Source organism: Geotrypetes seraphini, chromosome 4 (genome assembly GCF_902459505.1).
Source record: "Geotrypetes seraphini chromosome 4, aGeoSer1.1, whole genome shotgun sequence".
Lineage (NCBI taxonomy): Eukaryota > Metazoa > Chordata > Amphibia > Gymnophiona > Dermophiidae > Geotrypetes > Geotrypetes seraphini.
Window position 1 is genome coordinate 286,938,924 of NC_047087.1, and position 27,472 is coordinate 286,966,395.

Below are 27,472 nucleotides of genomic sequence, written 5' to 3' on the forward strand. Positions count from 1 at the left end.
TTAGGGCATGCACTTTTACAGCAATTTTTTCTTTGATAGCAAAATCATGAATACAAATAACTGTCCCTGGAACATTTGACTGCAGGCTGCCTAGAACTCTGAGCCTTTTCTATTTTCAAATCCATCTCAGCCTTTGCTTGTACCCTCTTTGCAACTTCAAGATAGTCATTATACATGTTGCACAATGTGGGAGCTGTTTAAAAAGAATTGAAAACAATGTTATTTAAGCAGGCCTATGGTAAAGATTACAATCACAGTAGGAGTAATTAAAGAAACTTATCATGAAACTAGATGTGCTGATGTCGCATCTATGATGAATTTTTATATAGAATGCTGAACTGAATTGTTTTGGTTTAATGAGCTGTTTTAGTGTACTGGTTTTTCTTAATTATGTGTACATTTTTTAAATTATGCATGTACTGTTATCTGCCAAGAATATAAGATTATGCAAATGATAAAATATAAACATTAATCTCTGGTATCCCCTGAATTCACAGGTTGTTACATTACTTTGGTTTTTCATATGTTTCAGTTCCAATATCAGGTTTTTAGCATCTGTCAAATCTTAATTGCAGTGTTTGTTGCTTCAAATGTCTCCTCTTCTTCAGTGCATTGCACTTCGACCTCCTCCATGTTATTGTCCACTTCAGTGACATCTGCCTTAATTTCTTCCATCAGTTGCACTAAATCCATTTTTATACCCGCTATCTCATTTTTCAAGACTTGAAAGTCTGTACAAGTGATGGGGGCCTTGGCCTCACAGATTGCTTCTTGCTCTTTACTGCCTGACTCAGCCTGTTTTCCTTCCTACTGTCACTCACTGCTTTCTTTGTGAAGTCCTGGGTCTGATCCTGCTCTGTCTGGTAAATGTACTCTCTCAAATTGACAGTTTTTGTTTGTTTATTTTAAAATTTATAACCCGCACTTAAAAAAAATTCTAGGCAGGGCGAAAGTAAAACATACTTAATACAAAAATGAACATTAACATCTGTTGCTCTGTCACTTAAACAAATCAAAGAAAACAGATAAATGCTTAGTGGGAAAAAGACAGGATTGTGGCTAAAACTTTCTATACTCACAACACTGAATACCACAGTGGAAAATATTAATTGTGAATATAGGGGCCCTCATTGTGAAGTAATGAGCTCAGAAGAGGGGGTACAAGGACCCACTCAGTTGCTTACAAAATCCTTAGGCAAAAAACTTCACATTTTTAGCCACACACCATCATGGGGTGCCCCAGTTGTGTGCTCATACAGTGAGTAAACCTAAATCAAAATGGTGATAAATAATAACAAATAAATCAGTAGGAAAGTCTTTGCCCCCGTCCCTTAAGCCAAACAGAAAACACTCACAGCAGCCACATTCATATGTTCATTACAGTTCATCAATAGATGCTACTAATCTGCTAGTTAAAGAGTCCACTTAGCTGCATAGAAATCCAGTTTCAGTGAAGTCATCACTCTGCTTTAAATGTTCATTTCTGGAGCTGAAGGGCTGATGATCAAAATACATCCAACCAAGCTTGGTTTCAAGGCTGGGAGCCCCTTCATCAGGGACTGCCAAAATTCAGCCCGGTAGAGGCTGAAAAACACAGTGTAGCAGTTCATGAGGATTGCTTAGTCAGGGACCGATTCCCATGGAGAACAGAGTGCTTTGGTGTTACAGCATGGTAGTCATCTTGACTCTTCTTCGAGCAAAAACTCCATTGACATTTGCAGATAACGCTAAGGCTTGGAAGGCTTTCCAGCTCTGGTACACTAAAGATCAGGTAGAACCTTTGAGGTGCCAAGTCCTGTGATTCTGGAATTTCTACAAGCCGGATTAGAAAAAGGCCTAGTGGTGTCGTTTCTGAGTCCAAGTGGCAGGCCTGTTGTGCTTCCAAGCTCGAAGAGGAAAGCTATCACTGGCATCTCATCTGGATGTAACCCAGTTTTTGAAGGGGATGCACAGGTTGCGGCCTCTGTTGTGCCAGCCTTATCTGTCCTGGAATCTTAATATCATCTTGCAGGGCCTTTATAAGCCTCCGTATGTGCCTCTACAAGAGGGTTCCCTTCTGAATCTCACAGTGAAGATAGTATTTCTGGTAGCAATAATCTCAGGGAGGCAGATCTCAGAATTGCAGGCTCTTTCCTGCAAAGAGCCCTTCCTCAGGATCACAGAGGCTGGGGTTTCACTGCATATGGTACTTTTCTTTCTATCAAAGGTTGTGTCAACCTTTCACTTTAACCAAGAGGTTCATCTGCCCACTTTTCATCCTATGGGTTCGACTAAGCAAGATAAGATATTGCAGGTGTTGGATATATGAAGAGTTTTACTCCACTACCTGGAAAGACCCATTGACTTTCCGACCATCTTTTTATTCTAACCAGTCAGTCAAGATGAGGCAGACCAGCTTCCAATGCTTCTATCACCAGATGGATTTGCATGGCAATTTCATCGATGTACATTGGTTGTGGCAATCGGCCACTTATTTCTCTCAAAGCTCATTTGACCAGAAGTGTGGCATCTTCATGGGTGGAGACTTGGGCAGCTACTTGGTCCAACTCTCCATATCTTTACAAGGTTCTACAGAGTGGATGTGGTGGCTTGAGAGGATACCGCTTTTGGGTTCGCAATTTTGTGGGTAGGCTCATCTGTTCCACCCTTAGATGTCTTGACACTGCTTTAGTACGTTACCCAACGTACAGACTCCCGTGTTTATGTAACAGAATGAAAGATTAGAATCTTACCTGGATAATCTTTCTGTTAATATACACATGAGTCTGTAAGCCTGCTCAGTGAGTTTTGCAATTTGCCTCTTTTCTTCCTCGAACAACTCTATAGTCTGGAATTGGAGTTCTTCTATCAGTTGACAAACATGCATGAATAGATTACTAATAAAGTAATGAGTTTGTTGAACTTTGAAGCTTTTTATGTGTTAGTGCTAGTTTCACACAATAGGTTGGTTTGTTGATATATTTGTGTTGCAAGTTCATGGTAATTATTGTTCTTTTTCATAAGTTACAAATCAAAACATATGTATGTCCTTCCTTCTCTTTTCTTCTGTTACAGTGAATATTGATTGTTTTGGTACAAACTAAAGAGGACACTATACTCCACTGGGGAAGGAGGAGGAGCTGAAAGATGTGATTGACATCCTTCTGCAACAGTTCATGAGCATGGATTGATCACCTAACGTACCGACTCCTGTGTATATTAACAGAAAGAAGATTATCCAGATAAGAACATAATCTTTCAATCTAGCAGGTTGATAGGCTTGTAAACTAGAAGCAATTGCCAAAGGAGTATTGTAATTAATAATTTTAAAAAAATCTTGGGATCTTTTCCTCTGACTGAGTAGTCTGTTTTTGGGGATTGTTGCTGATTTTTGCAAGAAACTGGATCAGAAAGATGGAGCTTATGTCTTACCTCTCTATTCCGTGAGATAAGAATATAAACTAGCTAGCAAGTGCCTTTTAAAAATTCCTTTAAATTTTAAATATTAACTTCAGGGTCAATAGTTTTATACTTGAGTACATGTTATCCTTTTTTAACTATAGATGCATGATTGTCTCGTCTTGTATTACAGTTATGTTTAGCTTATTATGTAGGGCACTGAACCAGGAAACAGAAAGATTGGAAAATGTTCTCTAAGTTAGAAACATTCTTGTAACCTAATTCAGAATGTCTTGTACTACAAATTTTGGTTATATATGGATTTCACCATTTGTCACATGTGTTGGAAAGGCAAAGGTCATGGATTTGATATACTGCTTTTCTGTGGAACAACCAAAGCGGTTTACATTTATTATATGCAGATACTTTCTCTGTCCCTATTGGGCTCACAATCTTAAGTTTTTGTACCAGAATTATAAGGTTCCCCAAGTTCTATTAGGCTTCTCCTCTTTAAGAGACTTTCTGCATGATATGTGGAAGAATAGGGGACATTTATATTTTTGGTCATAATTATTGGAATCTTATTTGATCTTTTAAGTGGTTATTTCATTTTCTGTTTTGTGTTTATTTCAGGGAATGGGGGTGGTAATAACTCGAGCTTTGTTTGAATATAACAGGTAAGTTTGCATTAAAATGCTAATGAAGACAGATTTCTTACTCCCAGCACCACACCTATGTCTAAGGTTTCATAGGGATGCTATATAGTTAGTTGACTGTGTTGTGGAATAGGGATATCCCTCTAATGCAGGGGTAGGCAATTCCGGTCCTCGAGAGTCAGAGCCAGGTCAGGTTTTCAGGATATCCACGATAAATATGCATGAGATAGATTTGCATCTCAAGGAGGCAGTGCATGCAAATCCATCTCATACATATTCATTGTGAATATCCTGAAAATGTGACATGACTCCTGCTCTCGAGGACTGGAATTGCCTACCCCTGCTCTAGTGTCACTGGGGAAAATGTGGCTCTCACCTGTATACTTTCTTATCCCAGGACAAGCAGGCAGCATATTCTTGACTGATGGGTGACGGCACCGACGGAGCCCCGGTACGGACAATTTTAGAGTGATTGCACTCTAAGAACTTGGAAAGTTCTAGTAGGCCGCACCGCGCACGCGCGAGTGCCTTCCCGCCCGACAGAGGCGAGCGGTCCCCAGTTTCTTAGTTTCCGCGGAGCTAAGAAGTCGCATTTTTCAACGGCTGTTGAAATTTTTTCTTATACGCCTTCCCGCTCGCGAAACTTTTGGGAGTTTTTTCCCTTCTTTCTTTTCTTTTTCTAAAAAAAAAACAAAACGAGAGTTTATTTCTTTATTTTTTTTTTTTTTTTCTTCATTTCGGTTTTGCCCCGGCGGGGCCTACTGCCACCATCGAGGCCTCGGCCTTCGATTTGGCAGAAGCCGTTTTCACTTTCATGCCCCCCCAGCCAGGGTTTAAAAAGTGCCAGTGGTGTGCATGGCCTATATCCCTCACGGACCCGCACAACTGGTGCTTACAGTGCCTGGGTCCTGAGCATCAGGCTTCCACCTGCACCCGCTGTGCCACGTTAAAAAAACGTACATTAAAAAATCGCCAGATACAACAGCGATTACTCTTCGGTGCCGATATGTCCGATCCTGCGGCATCGACACCGGCATCGACCCCATCACAGTCGGCACCCACTTCGTCGACACCGCGCCGGCGTCGCAACATCCAGGTAAGCCGGATAAGAAGCCTTCCCCGCTGGAGCGTCCTCCGGTCTCGATTGCAGCGAGCCCAGTCCTGCCGACCGTGAGGCGTCCGCGGAAGCGCTCCGCCCCTATCGAGGTGAGTCCCTCGACCTCGGGCTCCTCATCTTCGGGGCATCGAGCAGCACCGCAGGTACCGCAAAAGAAAAAGGCGGTACCGGTGCCCTCTTTGGATGAGCGCATTGCAGCCGTCCTACAAACGCAGCTCAAAGAGCAGTTACAACAACTCCTTCCTGCTCTATTGGCACCGAACCTTCCGGTCCTGGTCCGTTCTGAGCCGCCGGTACCGGCAGTGGAGCAACCTTTATTGTCTACGTCCACTGTCTCGGTACCGGTTCACTCGGCCTCATCGATATCGATGCCAGTTCTTGCACCGGAACCGAGAGCCCAGCATCAGTCGGTGCAGACTTCGGCACCGCTGCAGTCGGTAACATCTCCCGGTACCGTATCTATGAGGTCGGGTAAGTTGGCATGCAAATCCAGACACCTAGAACCCTCTACTCCGGAGTCTCGAGACCGTAGCTCCCATATTAGGGACCCTGATCTGTGGGGTGACTCCTAAGAGCCTTTTCTTTCTGAGGGTGAGTGTTCCTCGGAAGAGGATGATCCTGCTGCTCCAGATCCATCCTCAAAACAGGATTCTACATCTTTCACTTCCTTCCTGAAAGAGATGTGTGAATCTCTTTCCATTCCTTTGGAGGCTGAGTCTAAAAAATCCAAGGCCTTCCTTGATGCCCTTGACTTCGATCAGCCTCCAAAGGAATTTTTGAAACTCCCTCTTCATGACATCCTGAGGGAAACTTTCTATAAGAACCTAGAGACTCCTTTGACCATTCCAGGAGCTCCCCGTAAATTAGATTCATTATATAAAGTAATCCCTATTCCTGGTTTCGATAAGCCACAGCTTCCACATGAATCTCTGCTTGTGGAATCTACACTTAAGAAGTCCACGGGAGCCAGTGTATATGCTTCTGTCCCTCCTGGCAGAGAGGGCAAAGCCATGGACAAATTCGGTAAGAGGTTATACCAGAATGCAATGTTAGCTAATAGATCTGGTAATTATGCTTTTCACTTTTCTTTTTATCTCAAGCATCTCCTTACCACCATGGCTTCCTTTGAAAGGTACCTTCCTCAGCGGAAACGACAGGCTTTCCACCACTGCTCGTCTTCTCTTTTCCAACTCCGTAAATTTATGGTAAGATCAATTTATGACACGTTTGAGCTTACCACTAGAGCCACGGCCATGTCTGTGGCCATGCGCCGCCTTGCCTGGCTTAGAGTATCCGAGCTTGATGTCAACCATCAAGATCGGTTGGCTAATGCCCCATGCCTGGGGGATGAGCTCTTTGGGGAATCCATGGACTCGACCACCCAAAAGCTCTCCGCCCATGAGACTCGCTGGGACACTCTGCTCAAAACGAAAAAGAAAGCTCCACCGGCACGACCTTTCAGACAGCAGTCGGCCTATCAACGCCGTTATGTGGCTCGTCCATTGCCATCAGCTCCCTAGCAACCTAGGCGTCAACATCAGCAACAACGACAGACTCCTAGGCCACAGCAACAGCAACCTGTGAAGCTACCTCCACAGCAAAAATCTACGCAGCCCTTTTGACTTGATTCTCCAGGGTATAGCCAGCGTCCAAACATCTACCCACCTACCTCAACCTATAGGTGGCCGTCTCACTTTTTTCCTCAGCCGGTGGGAAATTATCACTTCGGACCAATGGGTCCTCAACATCATCCGCCACGGCTACTCTCTCAACTTTCAGACCCTGCCTGCCCAAAGTCTACCAAGAGAGTCTGCTTCGAACACTCCTCAGTCTTCCCTCCTTCTCCAGGAGGTTCAATCCCTCCTCCTTTTGAACGCCATAGAGGAAGTTCCTCTAGATCAAAAGGGACAGGGATTCTACTCCCGTTACTTTTTAGTCCCCCCCCAAAAAAACAGGAGATCTCAGACCAATTCTAGATCTTCGCGATCTCAACAAATGCTTAGTCAAAGAAAAATTCAAGATGCTTTCTTTAGCCACTCTCTACCCTCTTCTCAATCAAGACGACTGGCTATGCTCCCTCGATCTCAAAGAGGCATACACTCACATTCCGGTCAATCTGACCTCCAGACAGTACCTCCGTTTCGTGATCAATCACTGTCATTACCAATACAAGGTGCTACCCTTCGGCCTTGCCTCCTCTCCAAGAGTGTTCACCAAATGTCAGATTGTGGTGGCGGCCTTTTTTACGCTCTCACCACCTTCAGGTCTTTCCTTACCTGGACGATTGGTTGATAAAGGCCAATTCATCTCAGACAGTACTCCTGGCCACCAACCAGACCATCCTGTTTCTCCAACTTCTGGGGTTCGAGATCAATCTACCCAAATCTCATCTCATCCCCACTCAGAGACTTCAATTCATTGGAGCAGTGTTAGACACAGTCCTCATGAGAGCGTTCCTGCCGTCCAACCGTCTTCAAACTCTTCAGTCTCTATGTCAGCAGGTGCTTCCACAACGTTCCATCTCTGCCAAGCAAATGATGATACTCTTGGGTCACATGGCCTCCACAGTTCATGTCACACCCTTCGCACGTCTTCACCTGCACACTCCTCAATGGACCCTAGCTACCCAGTGGTCCCAAGCGACGGATCCCTGCTCACGACACATATCTGTGACATCGTCTCTTCGTCAGTCTCTACAATGGTGGTTGATATCCTCAAATCTCTCCAGAGGTCTTCTGTTCCATCTACCTCCTCATCAACTTGTCATCACCACTGACGCCTCCCCTTATGCCTGGGGAGCTCATTTGAACGAATTCCAATCTCAAGGACTTTGGACAGCCCAGGAAATGAAGCATCACATCAATTTCCTGGAACTCAGAGCGATGTTTTATGCCCTCAAGGCCTTCCAATATCTTCTCTTTCCTCAAGTCCTCCTGCTGTGCACAGACAATCAAGTTGCGATGTACTACATCAATAAGCAGGGGGGGACAGGCTCTCGGCACTTGTGCCAGGAAGCCCAGAAGATTTGGGCTTGGGCCACAGATCACCAACTTTTTCTGAAAGCTATCTACATTCAGGGAGAACAGAATTCTTTAGCAGACAAGCTCAGCAGAATTCTTCAGCCTCACGAGTGGACACTCGATCCTTTAACTCTACAGTCCATCTTCGCTCAGTGGGGCACTCCTCAGATAGACCTCTTTGCAGCTCCTCACAATCACCAGCTGCCCCTATTCTGCTCCAGACTCTACTCTCCTCACCGTCTGGCAGCGGATGCATTTCTCCTCGATTGGTCCAATCTGTTCCTGTACGCTTTCCCTCCTCTGCCTCTCATGTTGCGAACCTTGTTCAAGCTCAAGAGGGAAAGAGCCACCATGATTCTGATTGCTCCACGGTGGCCCAGGCAACATTGGTTCTCCCTTCTACTTCAACTCAGTGCCAGGGAGCCTTTTCTTCTTCCGCTGTTTCCTTCTCTGCTTACGCAACATCAGGAGACACTTCTGCATCCCAACCTTCCGTCTCTGCACCTGACAGCTTGGTTTCTCTCGGGCTGACTTCTCATAATACTTCTTTGTTTCAGCCCGTTCGTTCCATTCTGGATGCCTCCAGGAAACCGGCCACTCTTCAATGTTACCATCAGAAGTGGACACGATTTTCTTCCTGGTGTCTTCTTCATCAACATGATCCCACTTCCCTTGCTGTGGAGAATTTGTTGGATTATCTACTTTCTTTGTCTGACTCTGGCCTTAAGTCTACTTCCATCAGAGTCCACCTTAGTGCTATTGCTGCTTTTCATGAGCCAGTTCATGGAAAACTTCTCTCAGCTCATCCCTTGGTGTCCAGATTCATGCGGGGTCTTTTCAATGTGAAACCACCTCTTAAAGCCCCTCCTGTAATCTGGGATCTCAATGTGGTTCTTTCCGCCTTAATGAAGCCTCCATTTGAACCTTTGGCTACCACTCCTTTCAAGTTTCTCACTTGGAAAGTACTTTTCCTTATTGCTCTTACCTCTGCCAGGAGGGTCAGTGAGCTACATGCACTAGTTGCAGATCCACCTTTTACGGTCTTTCATCATGACAAGGTGGTTCTGCGTACACATCCAAAGTTTCTCCCGAAGGTTGTCTCTGAATTCCATCTCAACCAATCCATTGTTCTGCCTGTCTTCTTTCCGAAACCTCACTCTCATTCTGGAGAACAGGCTCTACATACTTTGGACTGTAAGAGGGCTCTAGCTTACTATTTAGAGCGTACTAAGCCCCACAGATCAGCTCCCCAACTCTTTCTGTCCTTTGATCCGAATAAATTGGGACGTCCTGTTTCTAAACGTATGTTGTCTAATTGGCTGGCAGCGTGCATTTCATTCTGTTATGCTCAGACCGGACTGACACTGGAAGGTTCTGTCACGGCCCATAGAGTTCGAGCTATGGCAGCATCTGTAGCTTTCCTCCGTTCCACTCCAATTGAGGAAATCTGCAAGGCTGCTACTTGGTCCTCAGTTCATACTTTTACATCTCACTATTGTCTGGATGCTTTCTCCAGACGGGATGGACACTTCGGCCAATCTGTTTTGCAAAATTTGTTTTCCTAATGGCCAACCTTCCCTCCATCCCTCTTTTTGTTAGCTTGGAGGTCACCCATCAGTCAAGAATATGCTGCCTGCTTGTCCTGGGATAAAGCACAGTTACTTACCGTAACAGGTGTTATCCAGGGACAGCAGGCAGATATTCTTGCGTCCCACTCTCCTCCCCGGGTTGGCTTCTTAGCTGGCTTATCCTAACTGGGGACCGCGCGCCTCTGTCGGGCGGGAAGGCACTCGCGCGTGCGCGGTGCGGCCTACTAGAACTTTCCAAGTTCTTAGAGTGCAATCACTCTAAAATTGTCCGTACCGGGGCTCCGTCGGTGCCGTCACCCATCAGTCAAGAATATCTGCCTGCTGTCCCTGGATAACACCTGTTACGGTAAGTAACTGTGCTTTCTGGGCACCTTGCTATCCATGCACAGCATGTGTCCTATTCTATTCCCCCACTTTCCAAAGTACATTGTGCTAAACCTGGGGTGGCAAGCCATATTTTTGGGGTGGCATTTGCTACTCCATTCCACGCTGTAGTAATACCTTTGGTAAAACAGGAGGAAGAAGTGGCCTAGTGGTTAGAGCTACAGCCTTAGCACCCTGAGGTGGTGGGTTCAAACCCTGCACTGTTCCTTGTAATCCTGGGCAAGTCACTCAAGCCTCCATTGCCCCAGATATGTTAGATTGTGATCCCACCGGGACAGATAGGGAAAATGCTCGAGTACCTGATTGTAAACCACTTAGATAACCTTGATAGGCAGTATATAAATACATAATAAACAGGTTTTCTAACTATACCAAATAGAATTGACAGTATGTTATTCACCCACCTATCATTCTCTAGTGAGAGTGATGACCTAGTCAAAGGTTACTATAGATTTATTATGAGTTCTTTTTGCTGTTTTCTCTTGTGTTCTATGTGAACTGTATTGATGTATACCAATTTTTCATGTAAAATGCTTTTGGTTACATGATGATAGAAAAGAGAATTGGAATTAAAGACAATTAAAAAAAAATAATAATAAAAATAAACTGTACTGTAACTATGGCAAATTATAATGTATGTCAGCCTGTAACCCATTCTGAGCTCTTTGGGGAGAACGAGATACAAAAAGAATTAAATTAATTATTTATACATACCTGAGAAAGAGAACAGTGGTAAAAACAGGTGTTGGTTTAAAGCAGTGTTTCTCAACTCAGTCCTTGGGACATATCTAGCCAGTCAGATTTCAGGATACCCATGCTGAATATGCATGATATAGATAAACTGGCATGCAATTGGTGGGGGAGTGCTGGTGGAGTACATACAAGTTTATCTGGTCGCCACATCTCAAAAAAGATATAGCGGAATTAGAAAAGGAACAGAGAAGGGTGACAAAAATGATAAAAGGAATAGGACGACTTCTCTACGAGGTAGGATTAACCTAGTGCAGGTTTTTCCAAGTTTCAAGTTTCCAACTTTATTCAAAGTTTTGATTAAACGCCTATCAAATACTAAGGGGCTCATAATCAAAAAAAAAACCCATCTAAAAAGTGGCCTAAATGGCTACTTGGACAATCAAAAAGCCTGATCGTCCAAGTACCCATAATCAAAGCTGGTTCCCCTGCCTCTAAATGCACAGAGAGAAAAAGGCGATTTTAGAGAAGGGGAAAGGGCGGGCAGTGGGTGGGAGTTGGGCCAACCTACACCTAGGCGTACAACACATATAACCAAAACATTTGACAGGTTGCCTAGTCGGTACTTATACGTTTTGACTTAGACCAAGTCAAAACAGGTATAAGTGCCGAAAAAGGGGTCGCTGAGCTGATGGCAGCTGGCGATCAGTTCAGCGGCCCGGCGACCCCCCACCGCAACCATTGCAGCAGGAGAGATACCTCATCTTCCCTACCGCGATGCGATCACCCCTCTACCCGAACTGCCACGACCCGCGACAGGAGAAATGTCCAATCTCTCCTGCTGCGGGTTGTGGCAGTTCGTGTAGAGGAGTGATTGCATCGCGGCAGGGAAGATGGCCAATCTCTCCTGCCGCGATACATCACCACCACCACCCCCGACAACATCGAGACAAGAGGGATCCTAAGCCCTCTTGCCCCGTCGACAGCCCCAACTCGATCAAGCCCTCCTGGCCATGCGACCCCCACCCCCTACAAGATCGGGCAGGAGGGAGCCCAACCCCTCCTGCCCAGGCGGACTGCCTACCCCCACTAAAATACAGGCAGGAGGGATCCCAGGCCCTCCTGCCCTCAACTTAACCCCCCCACGACTGCCTCCCCGAACTCCCCCCTGAACTCCCGATTGGCCCCCCTGCCGACCCGCGACCCCCCCCCCTGCCGACCCCCACCCCCAATCCCACTCCCCCGTACCTTGACATCATTGGCTGGACGGACGGGTGCCACCCCGCCCGTCCGGCAGGCCAGCCAGCTCAGGAATGGGGCCGAATTGCCCCAGGCGGCTCAAACCCCACCCACAGGTGGGGCCTGAGGCGACTGGGCCAACCAGAATAGGCCCAGGAACCTTAGGCTCCTCCTGTGGGTGGGACCTTAAGCACATGGGCCGGGTTGGCAAAAACTCTAACCTTGAGATTGACTAAGGCTCTCCCATATATTATTGGAATGCATCAGACAGGGTTTGTAGCTCAAAGGCATTCTTCTAACAACACCAGACTGGCGTTTCATATGTTGAACATATCAAAAAATTTAAGAGATCCTGCTTTTTCTGTGTCATTTGATACAGAGAAAGCTTTTGATCATTTGGAATGGTCTTTTATGTATCAGACAATGAAATGGTTTTGAATTGGTTCAGGATTTATACAAATGATTCAGACATTGTTTAGCTAAATTGTATATTAATAATAATTTGTCTAAAAAGTTTGAATTACAGAGGGGAGTTAGACAAGGTTGTCCATTGTCTCCTTTATTGTTTGATATTGTTTGACATCATTGATGACAGCTGGGCAATACTCGACAAAGGCAGTGATGCCCTACTAGTCCTACTTGACCTCAGCGCTGCCTTTGACACAGTCGACCACCACCTCCTCACATCCAGACTCTATGACCTCGGAATCAAGGACACAGCCCTCCAATGGATCACCTCCTTCCTCCATCAAAGGACCCAGACTGTCCTACTAGGAACACACAAATCTCGCCCCAAGCCTATCAAATATGGTGTTCCTCAAGGCACCCTTCTATCCCCCCTCCTATTCAACCTCTACATCAGGCCTGTCATTGATATAGCGCAGAAATATAGCATTAAAATCCACTCTTATGCAGATGACATCCAGCTGCTCCTCCCACTAGGCGAGAACCGATCGTCCCAAATTACTAACCTCCAACATTGCCTCTCTGATATGAAAACTTGGATGTCAAACAACAAACTTCAACTAAACGCCACTAAAACAGAACTCTTATGGATCAGGAAAAAAAGCACCAAATTCACACGTCCTACCCTAGCATGGGACTCCACTCTACTAACGGCAACAGATCAGGTACGCAGCCTAGGAGTAACCTTAGATGGACACCTATCCCTATCTGCCCACATATCCCAAGTAATCTCCACCTCCTTCTACTACCTCCGCCAACTGAAAAGGATCAAACCCTACATCTCCACACCTGACCTCGCCCAACTCCTCTACGCATATGTCCTCTCCAGAATGGATTACTGTAACTCCCTATTTAATGGACTAACCAAAAATAATCTCAAACGCCTCCAACGTGTCCAAAATGCAGCTATCCGCTCCTACACAACCTCAACTACCATGATCCCGTCTCCCCAGCACTCCGCGCTGAACACTGGCTCCCAATTAGCCAGCGCTGTGCTTTCAAGGCCCTAGCAGTAGCCCACAAGAGAATTTATGCCACCACCCCCTCCTACATAAAAGCTAAGCTTCCCATCTACACCCCCACTCGCACCCTCCGCTCAAAATCGGAAATACGCCTATGCATTCCCCCTGGAAGGTCCCTCCTCTCAGAAACTGCCCGCAAACGATCCTACAGCCACTTCATCCCACATCTCTGGAATAAACTCCCCCCCCAACTCAGGCAACAGAACTCTTTATTGTCATTCCGTAAAATGGTAAAGACCCTCCTCTTCAACTAAAGGTCTCCCTCAGTCTACACCCCCCCTTAAACCCCACCTCTCTCTTCTCTCCCCTATTTAACTTCTCCTAAATTTCAGTATAGTCCTCTCTTAGTCTGTACTCTGATAAATTGTCTGTACTCTGAAAAATTGTTTGTACCCTGATAAATACTGCACAATCTTGTATGTCCAAGCATCTAAACCTATTGTACATCTTATTTGCCTAATTACTTCTACTGTGTATGTTTACTTGTAGACCGTTCTGAGCTACTGGGAGAACGGGATATAAATCTAAATAAATAAATTGTATTGGAACCCCTTTTACTGGCTATACAACAATCAAAGGAGATTCAAGGTATTCCTTATTCAGGTCGGGAATATAAAGTTTCTGCATATGCAGATGATATTTTGCTTCATTTGAGAAATCCAGAATCTACCATTCCGCATTTATTAGAATTGATAAATAATTTTGGAAGAATATCAGGATATAAAATAAATTGGGATAAATCAGAGATTCTTCCATTAAATATTCATTGTCAAAAAGGATTATTTGATTCATTTTCATTTTTATGGAAGGATGAAGGCATCAAATATGTAGGAATCTTGATTCAAAACACTATAGAAGAAACAATGAAAATACATGAAAAAAGTTTACTGAAAAAGGTTACAGAGATGTGTGAACATTGGAACCCATTGCACCTGTCTTGGTGGGGGAGAGTTCAGACTGTTAAAATGATGATTTTGCCTGTAGTTAGCTATCAAATGAGTATTTCAATTTATTTTCAGGGGTCCTTTTATAAGAAATTAAATAGTATTCTAACAAAATTTATTTGGCTTGGAAAATCTGCAAGAATTGCTATGGTATCTTTGCAAAAGCCAATTGCGTAGAGTGGGGTAAATTTTCACAATTTTTATAGGTACCATGAAGCCTATATTATTCGTCAAGGTATGTACTGGATCCTCCCTGAGCTCATGAAAGAGTTTCTGGATTGGTTGACTTTGGAATGGCAACTCATGTTTCCTTTAAGATTGTCATGTCATTAGTATCAAAATGCCTAAATTATATAAAGATCACAGAATACTAGTTGATACATGGAAAACATTAAGATATGTAGATGATTTAGCACCTATTTCAATATTTAAGTCAACATATCAGACCATATGGCTAAACTCCAAGATTAAAATTGGCGGATATAAGGTCATCTGGAAATATTGGATGAAGGCAGGCATACGTATTTTAGATGATGTTATTTCAAATGGTAAGTTGCTTGACTTTTCACAATTGCAACACAAATATGATCTTAATAAATCACAAAATTATAAATGGTTGCAATTGAAGCAAGCCTTTCAGGCAGGGTTCCCTGAATGGAAAAATCTCAATAATAAGTACAGTTTGCCTTTCTTATGTTTTCAGGTGGACTTCCTGGGACACCAGGCTGCTCAGTGGTATAAACTATCTGGATTTTTGAATAAAAAACCAAAAAATGGTCTTCGGAACATTTGTAGCATTGAGATCAAGCATCAAATTACTGCGTCTCAATGGCCACGAATTTGGTCTTGGAGGATGAGATGTACAGTGTCTGCATCTATGAGACAAACTTGATTTTTTTCTGTTACATAGAGCATTCTGGACCCTGGTGCGTTTGCAAAAATTAGATAGCTCTAAGTCTAATAGATGTTGGCACTGTCATCTTAAAGCTGGAACATTGGATCATTTATTGTTTTTTTGCCCTCTAATATATAATTTTTGGAAATCTATTTGGAGTCAAATTCATTGATTTACTTGAGAATCCGGTGGCACTTTCATATGATACAATATTATTTGGAACTTCAATGAGGAAAAAGAGTCAAATATCTCATAAAAACAATAAGCTTTTACTCATAATGACAGGAGTTGCTATTCAGCAAATTAAGAGAAACTGGAAAAATTATGATAGATTTAAGTTATAGTTTTGGTGGAATTCATTGTGCCATATTTTTAAAATGGAGAAAATATTAGCTATCCAACAGGGAAGCTATAAAAATTTTATGGAGGTCTGGGAGCCATTAACAAATTATTGTAAGGAATGATTATAATGAATTAATTAATAATTTATTTCTCTCCTTTTGTCTCTTGAAGTATAAGGGGGGGAGGGATGAATTTATATTTTATAAAATTATATCATTATATTGGAAGAAGGGTGAGAGGGAGAAGTTATAGTATGATTTCATTGAATGTATGATTAATAAGTAATATTATAGTGTTTTTCAAGTTTTATTAAGATTTTATATACCGCCTATCAAGGTTATCTAAGCGGTTTTACAATCAGTGTAAATGATTGTATAATGAATTGCTAGTGTATATGATTGTATAATGAATTGCTTGTTGAAAGTTTAAAAATGAATAAAGAAATTTAAAAAAACCAAAAAAAAAAAACCAAAGCCAGGAACATACTTGGGTGCATAAGGAGAAGAATGGGCAGTAGGAAAATGGAGGTGATAATGCCATTGTATAAATCCCTGGTGAGGCCCCATTTGGAATACTCTGTGCAGTCTTGTAGACTGCACCTTCAAAAAGTTATAAATAGGATGAAGTCAGTCCGGAGAGCTGCTACAAAATTGATTAGTGGCCTTTGTAATAAATCATATAGGGAAAGGACAGACTTAGAGAATTTAATATGTACTGTATACTCTGGAAGAAAGACAAGAGAGGGGATATGATAGAGACATTTAAATATCTCCATGACATTAATGTACAGGAGGTGATTTTTTTTCTAATGAAGAAAAACTCTGGAAGGAGAGGGCATAGGGTGAAGTTACGAAGTAATAGGCTCAGGAGTAATGTAAGAAAATTCTTCTTTGCAGAAAGAGTGGTATATGCGTGGAGAAGTCTCCCGGTGGAGATGGTAGAGATGACTGAATCTAAATTCAAGATAACGTGGGTCAGGCATGTGGGATCTTTTAGGGAGAGGAGCAGATAGTGAATGCTGTGGAGGGCAGACTGGATGAACCGTTTAGCTTTTATCTTCCATAATATTTCTGTGTTTCTAAGCAAGGCAGCACAGGCTTTCATCCCTTTTGCCAAGAAGCCATTAAGATTTGAACTTGGGCAATCGCTCACAGCATCTTTCTCAAAGCAGTTTATCTAGCAGGAAATGAAAACTGCCTGAACAGACTTCTCCAACCTCATAAGTGGTCACTCCACACAGTGACGTTGCATCAAATTTTCACATTATGGGGGACTACCGACATAGGTTTCTTTGCGTGTCCCACTAAACACAAACTGCCGCTTTACTGCTCTGGACTGTTCAATCCCAATTATCTCAAATTCGATGCCTTTCTCCTCGACTGGCAAGGATGCTTCCTCTACGCATTATCCAATACCACTAATCAGGAAAATTGTACTCAAACTTTGCCAAGAACAGGCCTCAATGATTCTTATAACACCACGTTGGCCATGACAAGCCTGGTTTCCTTTCCTCCTACAACTCAGTGATCAGGATCTCATCCTGCTCCTGTTATTTCCAACTCTCCTAACTCAGAATGACTGTTCTCTCCTTCCTCCCAATCTACGTTTATTGGAACTCACAGCCTGGTATCTATCCTCCCTGATCTAGATACCGCCCTCTTGTTGTTTTCAGTCTTGAACATTATTGAAGCATCCAGAAAACCATTTACTAGACCAGTGAATCACAAACTGTGTGCCGCAGCAAGATTCCAGGTGCTGCCAGGGAATGAAGGACACATGACATATACCAGGTGTCACTTCTGGTGTTGGCGCCTCTCCTCCTCTCTGCCTTCACAATAACCTCGTCTCATTTTTCTTGAGCTCGGAGCCGTGTCTGGAGGGCCTCTGAGCATGTGCGGGTGTCGACGTGATGATATGTGCATGTGTGCAACGTCATTGTGTCAACATTCGTGCATGCTCAGAGGCCCTCCAGACATGTCCCCGAGCTCGGGGAAAATGAGACAAAGTTCATGTGGGGCAAAGCTGGGAACGGTGTTGTGAGTGTGAAAAATATTTGCACAGTTAGTGTACCAGCGCAAAAAATGTTTATGAGACATACTAGACACTGTTACAGATTTAAATTGACACGATTTACTATTTGGTGTGATCTCCTCTCCTTGGATCTAGTTACATGTCCTCTTCTGTCTCTGCTAGATTACTTCCTTTATCTTTCCTATTCTGTACTTGAGACTTCTTCTATACATGTCATTTCAGTTCAATTAGCACTTTGAATTTTGGTAGAAAAGTTTGTTGGTACACAAATTTGAATTTTGGTGGGAAAGTTTGTTGGACACTATTAAATTCTGGTGGGAAAGTCTGTTGGTCATCCAAAAGAAATTTAGTGCAAAGAGGACTGGGGCCAAGGCCTGTTCTTTTTAACATTTTTATAAGCGATATTGCTGAAGGGCTGTCGGGTAAGATGAAATTAAGTTTGGAGGGTAGAATGTCGACTATGCATGCTAGGATCGGAGCATCAATGATATCTGTGACTGGTGTACAACTATGGAATGACTTGCCTGGTATCCTGCCTTTTTGTATGGGGAGAATGAATTTTAAGAAAATGAAAACAATTATTTGCCAATGCCTTCTTATGCTAAGATGTATTTCAGTTGATAGTCGCCTTCTAGAATTTTTCTGACATCAATGTATGATTTAAAGATTGTAATTCTGAATTGATTGAATTTGTGCTCTATCCCTATTATAACAGGGATGATTAACGATGTTGTCTTGACATGTCTATTTTATATGTGAGATTCGGAGGGAAACAAGATTCTATGTTTGTGATATGGAAACTGCATAGTTGTACGCGGTATATAAATTTTTAAATAAATAAATAATAAATAAAATTTGCCTCTTTGTGGATGAAACCAAAATCTGCAATAGAGTAGACATCCCGAATGGTATGAATAACATGAAGAAAAACCTAGCGAAGCTTGAAGAATGTTCTGAAATTTGGCAGCTAAAATTTAATGCTAAGAAATGTAAGGTCATAGAAACATGATGGCAGAAAAAGGCCAAATGCCCCATCTAGTCTGCCCATCTGCAGTAACCAATATCTCTTCCTCTCTCTAAGAGATCCATGTGCCTATCCCATTCCTTCTTAAATTCAGACACAGTCTCTGTGTCCACCACTTCCATGCATCTGTTCCATGCATCTACCACCCTTTCTGTAAAAATGTATTTGGGCTGTAAAAACCTGAAGGAACGGTACAGTTTAGGGGGCGAAGAACTTATGTGCATAGCAGAAGAGCGGGACTTGGGTGTGATTATATGTGATGATCTTAAGGTGGTCAAACAGGTTGAAAAGGTGATGGTGAAAGCTAGAAGGATGCTAGGATGCATAGGAAGAGGTATGGCCAGTAGGAAAAACATCAATACCTCCTTTTTCCTACTGGCCATACCTCTTCCTATGCATCCTAGCATCCTTCTAGCTTTCACCATCCCCTGTTGATGCACCTGTATAAGACTCTGGTGAGACCTCATTTAGAATATTGTATACAATTTTGGAGGTCACACCTTCAAAAGATATAAAAAGGATGGAGTCAGTCCAGAGGAAGGCTACTAAAATGGTGTGTGGTCTTCGTCATAAGGCTTCTGAGGACAGACTTAAAGATCTCAATATGTATACTTTGGAGGAAAGGTGGGAGAGGGGAGATATGACAGAGGTGTTTAAATATCTAGGTGGCATAAACACGCAAGAGTCGAGTCTCTTTCATTTGAAAGGAAGCTCTGGAATTAGAGGGCATAGGATGAAATTAAGAGGTGATAGGCTCAGGAGTAATCTAAGGAAATCCTTTTTTACAGAAAGGGTGGTAGATGTGTGGAACAGTCTCCTGAAAGAGGTGATGGAGACAGACAATGCTAAAGTTTTAAAATGACAGTACCCTTTGGTATATGTTTGAGCTGGCTCTGTGGACAATGTCACCCATATGTGATAATTCTTGCCTGCTGTCCTTGGAGAACATCTGCTACAGGTGAGTAACTATGCTTTCTCTAAAGACAGCAGGACACAAATTCTTACATATGGGTGACGTTGTCTTATGGGACCCTCTGTGCAGAGCATTTATTTATTTTATTTTTAATATTTATATACCACTTATAGCCTAAGTGGTTTACATTCAGGTACTCAAGCATTTTCCCTATCTGTTCCGGTGGGCTCACAATCTATCTAATGTACATGGGGTAGTGGAGGATTAAGTGACTTGCCCAGGGTCACAATGAGCAGCGCAGGGTTTGAACCCACCACCTTAGGATGCTAAGACTGTAGCTCTAACCACTTCACCACACTCTCAGCAAAATTTCCAGAAGCCTTTGTACTGGTTGTGTATAAGATTTCAGATACATTTTAAGGTTTGTTATTTAGTATGTAAGACCCTGAATAATAATGGTCCTTGTTCAAGGGTGATTACTTATGGTACCCAGCATTCTTTGCAATCATCTGGGATGGGAGGCTGATTGTGATTCCTAAAATGTGGAACACTTTTACCAGTGGCACTACAAATTGACAGCCCAAAGGTTTGCTCTGGTTTATGTGTAGTTCTTGGATGGAGTTTTATGACTGAGTTAGGGAATAACTTCTTTAACATAGTAACATAGTAGATGACGGCAGATAAAGACCCGAATGGTCCATCCAGTCTGCCCAACCTGATTCAATTTAAATTTTTTTTTTTTTTTTTCTTCTTAGCTATTTCTGGGCGAGAATCCAAAGCTTTTCCCGGTACTGTGCTTGGGTTCCAACTGCCGAAATCTCTGTTAAGACTTACTCCAGCCCATCTACACCCTCCCAGCCATTGAAGCCCTCCCCTGACCATCCTCCTCCAAACGGCCATGCACAGACACAGACCGTACAAGTCTGCCCAGTAACTGGCCTAGTTCAATCTTTAATATTATTTTCTGATTCTAAATCTTCTGTGTTCATCCCACGCTTCTTTGAACTCAGTCACAGTTTTACTCTCCACCACCTCTCTCGGGAGCGCATTCCAGGCATCCACCACCCTCTCCGTAAAGTAGAATTTCCTAACATTGCCCCTGAATCTACCACCCCTCAACCTCAAATTATGTCCTCTGGTTTTACCATTTTCCTTTCTCTGGAAAAGATTTTGTTCTATGTTAATACCCTTTAAGTATTTGAACGTCTGAATCATATCTCCCCTGTCTCTCCTTTCCTCTAGGGTATACATATTCAGGGCTTCCAGTCTCTCCTCATACGTCTTCTGGCGCAAGCCTCCTATCATTTTCGTCGCCCTCCTCTGGACCGCCTCAAGTCTTCTTACGTCTTTCGCCAGATACGGTCTCCAAAACTGAACACAATACTCCAAGTGGGGCCTCACCAATGACCTGTACAGGGGCATAAACACCTTCTTCCTTCTACTGACTACGCCTCTCTTTATACAGCCCAGAATCCTTCTGGAAGCAGCCCCTGCCTTGTCACACTGTTTTTTCGCCTTTAGATCTTCGGACACTATCACCCCAAGGTCCCTCTCCCCGTCCGTGCATATCAGCTTCTCTCCTCCCAGCATATACGGTTCCTTCCTATTATTAATCCCCAAATGCATTACTCTGCATTTCTTTGCATTGAATTTTAGTTGCCAGGCATTAGACCATTCCTCTAACTTTTGCAGATCCTTTTTCATATTTTCCACTCCCTCTACGGTGTCTACTCTGTTACAAATCTTGGTATCATCTGCAAAAAGGCACACTTTTCCTTCTAACCCTTCAGCAATGTCACTTACATACATATTGAACAGGATTGGCCCCAGCACCGAACCCTGAGGGACTCCACTAGTCACCTTTCCTTCCTTCGAGCGACTTCCATTAACCACCACCCTCTGGCGTCTGTCCGACAGCCAGTTTCTGACCCAGTTCACCACTTTGGGTCCTAACTTCAGCCCTTCAAGTTTGTTCAACAGCCTCCTATGAGGAACTGTATCAAAGGCTTTGCTGAAATCCAAGTAAATTACATCTAGCATATGTCCTCGATCCAGCTCTCTGGTCACCCAATCAAAAAATTCAATCAGGTTCGTTTGGCACGATTTACCTTTTGTAAAGCCATGTTGCCTCGGATCCTGTAACCCATTAGATTCAAGAAAATATACTATCCTTTCTTTCAGCAACACTTCCATTATTTTTCCAACAACTGAAGTGAGGCTCACCGGCCTGTAGTTTCCTGCTTCATCCTTGTGACCACTTTTATGAATAGGGACCACATCCGCTCTCCTCCAATCCCCAGGAATCACTCCCGTCTCCAGAGATTTGTTGAACAAGTCTTTAATAGGACTCGCCAGAACCTCTCTGAGTTCCCTTAGTATCCTGGGATGGATCCCGTCTGGTCCCATCGCTTTGTCCACCTTCAGTTTTTCAAGTTGCTCATAAACACCCTCCTCCGTGAACGGCGCAGAATCTACTCCATTTTCTCGTGTAACTTTGCCGGACAATCTCGGTCCTTCTCCAGGATTTTCTTCTGTGAACACAGAACAGAAGTATTTGTTTAGCACATTTGCTTTCTCCTCATCACTCTCCACATATTTGTTCCCAGCATCTTTTAGCCTAGCAATTCCATTTTTTATCTTCCTCCTTTCACTAATATATCTGAAAAAATTTTTATCTCCCTTTTTTACATTTTTAGCCATTTGTTCTTCCGCCTGTACCTTCGCTAAACGTATTTCTCTCTTGGCTTCTTTCAATTTCACCCTGTAGTCCTTTCTGCTCTCCTCTTCTTGGGTTTTTATATATTTCATGAATAAAGATATTATCTGATGTTTTTTTGCTTTAGTTTTGTATTAATTATTTTGGCTGTGTAAGTGTTAACTGTAGATCAATATGCTACCAGATGTGTAATCTATAGGATTGTGTAATTAAATTAAACATAAATTACATTTATGTGCTTTACTGTCAATTACATTAATTTTATGTTTTGCTTTTCTTTCCAGACAGTACAGAGATAAAGAGGAAGAAAATCAGAGTGGCTTTTTCTCAGCCTTAACCAGCATGGTAAAACAGGACAAAATATCTCTTGTACAGTATTCTTGTTTCAGTGTTTCTATAACATTTGTATATAAACATTATTATGCATAGATATTTACAAGGTAGTTTTATTATACACGCATGCTAGTTTATAATCTAAGTTTGGGTTTAGGAAAATGTAAAGTCCCATTTTATGAATAGGACATCTAGCTCAGAAAAGTGGCATCCATGTTGGGATGTTCAGAATTTCCCATGTATTTGATGAGTACAGAATCTTTTGTAAAGTAACAATTAAGTACCATGAAAAATATATAGAAATGAAGGCAGAAAAAGTTTTGTGGCCTGTCCAGTCTGCCCATCTACCAACTACTGATACTGTCCCTCAGAGATCCTGTGTGCTTGTCTGATGCTTTCTTAAATTAATCTCCACAACCATCACTTGGAGGCTGTTTTATATGCCATCACCCTTTCCATAAATAAATATGTATTTGGATTATTCAAATCTATTTCTTATCATCATTGTCCTATGACTTCTTGTTCCAGAGCTTACTTTCAAATGAAATAGGCTATGTCCTGTGCATTTATACCATGGAGATATTTAATATGTCTATCAGATTTCTCCTTTCTTGAATTTCACAAAAGGACACACATTTAGATCTGCTCCCATATGCTTTATTCCAAAGACCACTGACTTCCCTCTAGATCAATTCCGTCTTGTTTACATTCTTTTCAAGGTGTGGTCTCCGGAACTGTACACAGTCAAATGATAACTTGCCAGAGACTTATGGAGAAGCACTATTACCGCCTATTTCTTTCTGGCCATTGTTCTCCCTATGCATCCAAGCATCTTTGGCTTTTGCTATCACCTCTTTTACATGTTGGCCACCTTAAGATCATCAAAAAAATACGACCATGTCTCTCCCCTTTTAATCGATGCTCATTGGCTGCCTTTCGAACATAGAATTAGTTATAAAATTCTACTATTAACTGAAAAGGATTAGGTCCCAATTCCTGCCCCATACTTTCTCTGTCTCTGTCATTTGGAAGTCAGGTACCTGGGGACATATCTTAAAGACCAGAAATCATCTTCCAAAACATGTCCAAATTTTATTATGAGTTTCTCCCAGGAGCGAGAACCAAGGACATCGTGGACAAAATTGGGATGATCCTGGATGGAGCGGAGACGGAAGAGACCGCAGTAATGATCCACATTGGGACGAATGATGTCAGCAGGAGAGACTACAGAAGAGGCACGCTGATAGAACAGTTCAAGATTCTGGGAAGGAAGCTGAAGATGAGGGCCCAGAAGATAGTATTCTCAGAGATCCTACCGGTACCGAGGGCAGATGTGAAAAGGCAGGAAGAACTACAATCAATAAATGCGTGGATGAGGAGATGGTGTGAGGAAGAAGGATTCCTCTTCGTGAGAAACTGGACAACGTTCTGGGGCAAGAGCAAGCTTTACAGGAGAGATGGACTGCACCTGAGCGCGGCGGGAACAAGACTTCTAGCAAACAACGTCAAGAGAGGAATAGAACAGGCTTTAAACTAAGAGAAAGGGGAAAGCCGACAGTCGACCTAGCGTCGATGATTCGGAAGAAGGTATCCCGTGAAGATACTGAGGGGAAAAAAGGTAGGGAAGAAACAAGAGACAAATTACAGGAGTCAACTAACCCAGAAGAGGAGGTTAGAAAGATTGTAGCAAAAGAGAAGACACCAAAGACTGAAGCACAGGGAAAAGAAATGAAGACAACAAAATGCCAGGATCTAAACTGCATATATACTAATGCAAGGAGTTTAAGAAACAAAATGGGGGAGCTAGAAGCCATGGCCAATGCAGAGGACATAGACATCATTGGAATCTCTGAAACGTGGTGGAATGAGGAAAACAAATGGGATACAGCACTGCCGGGGTACAAGCTCTATCGCCGGGATAGGTCAGGTCAGAAAGGAGGAGGAATAGCCCTATACGTAAAAGAAAGCATACAATCGACAAGAATGGACACAGCGGAGATGATCAACAAACTGGAATCGCTATGGGTTAAAATACCGGGTAGGAAAGGGCATGAAATAAAGATGGGCCTATACTATCGTCCACCCGGGCAAACCGGAGATAGCGATAAAGAAATGGATGCCGAGATGAAGCGAGAATGCAAAAGCGGTTACACAGTTGTTATGGGAGACTTCAACTATCCTGGGATAGACTGGAGTCTTGGAAGCTCAAGATGCGCTAGGGAGACAGAATTCCTGGAGGCTATACAAGATTGCTTCATGGAGCAGCTTGTTAGAGAACCGACGAGAGGAAATGCCACTCTGGATTTAATCCTAAATGGACTAAGGGGACCTGCAAAGGAAGTGGAAGTAGTGGGACCGTTGGGAAACAGTGATCATAATATGATCAAGTTCAAGGTTGAAGTAGGCATACCGAACGGAAAGAGAACCATAGCGACATCTTTCAACTTCAGGAAAGGAAACTATGAAGCAATGAGAGAAATGGTAAGGAAGAAACTTAGGAACACTTCCAAAAAATGGCAAACAGTAGAACATGCCTGGTCTTTTTTCAAAGACACAGTGAGTGAGGCACAAAATCTGCACATCCCCAGATTCAGAAAGGGGTGCAAAAAGGGTCGAACAAAAGACCCAGTATGGATGACTAAAATAGTGAAGGAAGTGATAGGCAATAAGAAAAATTCATTCAGGGAATGGAAAAAGGACAAAACTGAAGGGAACCAGAAGGAGCACAGGAAGTATCAAAAAGAATGTCACCGTGTGGTTCGAAAAGCCAAAAGAGAGTATGAAGAGAGGCTAGCCAGGGAGGCACGAAATTTCAAACCGTTCTTCAGATATGTTAAAGGGAAACAGCCAGCTAGGGAGGAGGTAGGACCGCTGGACGAAGGAGACAGGAAGGGAGCGGTGAAGGAGGAGAAAGAAGTCGCAGAAAGACTCAACATGTTCTTCTCATCTGTATTTACAAACGAAGACACAACCAACATACCGGAACCTGAACAAATCTTCAATGGAAATCAAGCAGAAAAATTAACATCCATGGAAGTGAGCCTTGATGATGTACACAGGCAGATAGAAAAACTTAAAACTGACAAATCCCCGGGTCCGGACGGAATCCATCCCAGGGTTCTGAAGGAATTAAAGGAGGAGATAGCGGAACTACTGCAGCAAATTTGCAACCTATCCTTGAAAACAGGCATGATCCCGGAGGATTGGAAGATAGCCAATTTCACGCCCATCTTTAAAAAGGGATCAAGAGGTGACCCGGGAAACTACAGACCAGTGAGTTTGACCTCGGTTCCGGGGAAACTGACGGAAGCACTGATTAAAGAACACATCGATGAACATCTGGAAAGAAACGAACTTTTGAAAACAACCCAACATGGTTTCTGCAGGGGGAGATCGTGCCTAACGAACTTATTGCACTTCTTCGAAGGAATTAACAAACGGATGGACAGAGGAGACCCCATAGACATCATATACCTTGATTTCCAAAAAGCCTTTGACAAGGTGCCTCACGAACGTCTACTCCGGAAACTGAAGAACCATGGAGTGGACGGAGACATACATAGATGGATCAGAAACTGGTTGGCGGGTAGGAAACAGAGGGTAGGGGTGAAGGGCCACTACTCGGACTGGATGGGGGTCACGAGTGGTGTTCCGCTCGGGCCGCTGCTATTTAATATATTCATAAATGATCTAGAAACAGGCACGAAGTGTGAGATAATAAAATTTGCGGACGATACAAAACTATTTAGTGGAGCTGGGACTAAAGAGGAATACGAAGAATTGCAAGGGGACTTGAACAAATTGGGGGAATGGGCGGCGAGATGGCAGATGAAGTTCAACGTTGAGAAATGTAAAGTATTGCATGTTGGAAACAGAAACCCGAGGTACAACTATACGATGGGAGGGATATTATTGAATGAGAGCAACCAAGAAAGGGACTTGGGGGTAATGGTGGACATGACAATGAAGCCGACGGCACAGTGCGCAACAGCCGCTAAGAAAGCAAATAGAATGCTAGGCATAAGCAAGAAGGGTATTACAACAAGGACAAAAGAAGTTATCCTGCCATTGTATCGGGCGATGGTGCGCCCGCATCTGGAATACTGCGTCCAATATTGGTCTCCGTACCTTAGGAAGGATATGGCGTTACTCGAGAGGGTTCAGAGGAGAGCGACACGCTTGATAAAAGGGATGGAAAACCTCTCATACGCTGAGAGATTGGAGAAACTGGGTCTCTTTTCCCTGGAGAAGAGGAGACTTAGAGGGGATATGATAGAGACTTATAAGATCATGAAGGGCATAGAGAGAGTAGAGAAGGACAGATTCTTCAAACTTTCGAAAAATAAAAGAACAAGAGGACACTTGGAAAAGTTGAAAGGGGACAGATTTAAAACGAATGCTAGGAAGTTCTTCTTTACCCAACGAGTGGTGGACACCTGGAATGCGCTTCCAGAGGGAGTAATAGGGCAGAGTACAGTACAGGGGTTTAAGAAAGGATTGGACAATTTCCTGCTGGAAAAGGGGATAGAGGGGTATAAATAGAGGATTACTGCACAGGTCCTGGACCTGTTGGGCCGCCGCGTGAGCGGACTGCTGGGCATGATGGACCTCAGGTCTGACCCAGCAGAGGCATTGCTTATGTTCTTATGTTCACATCTTTTATATGAATCAGGTTTGTCAGCATGTGACGTAAACACAAACCATATATGGACAC

The 27,472-nt window shown here is 43.2% G+C and overlaps 1 protein-coding gene across 5 annotated transcripts in view; it reads left to right on the plus strand.

Annotated features, from left to right (window-relative positions):
- Positions 1-27,472, plus strand: part of ARMH3 (armadillo like helical domain containing 3) — a 284,642-nt gene that overhangs the window by 65,154 nt on the left and 192,016 nt on the right. For all 5 annotated transcript variants that reach the window (XM_033941140.1, XM_033941139.1, XM_033941138.1 and 2 more), the window contains exons 10-11: positions 4,012-4,055; positions 22,710-22,770. In XM_033941140.1, coding sequence (XP_033797031.1) covers positions 4,012-4,055; positions 22,710-22,770 — 105 coding nt within the window. The remainder of the gene's footprint in view (positions 1-4,011; positions 4,056-22,709; positions 22,771-27,472) is intronic.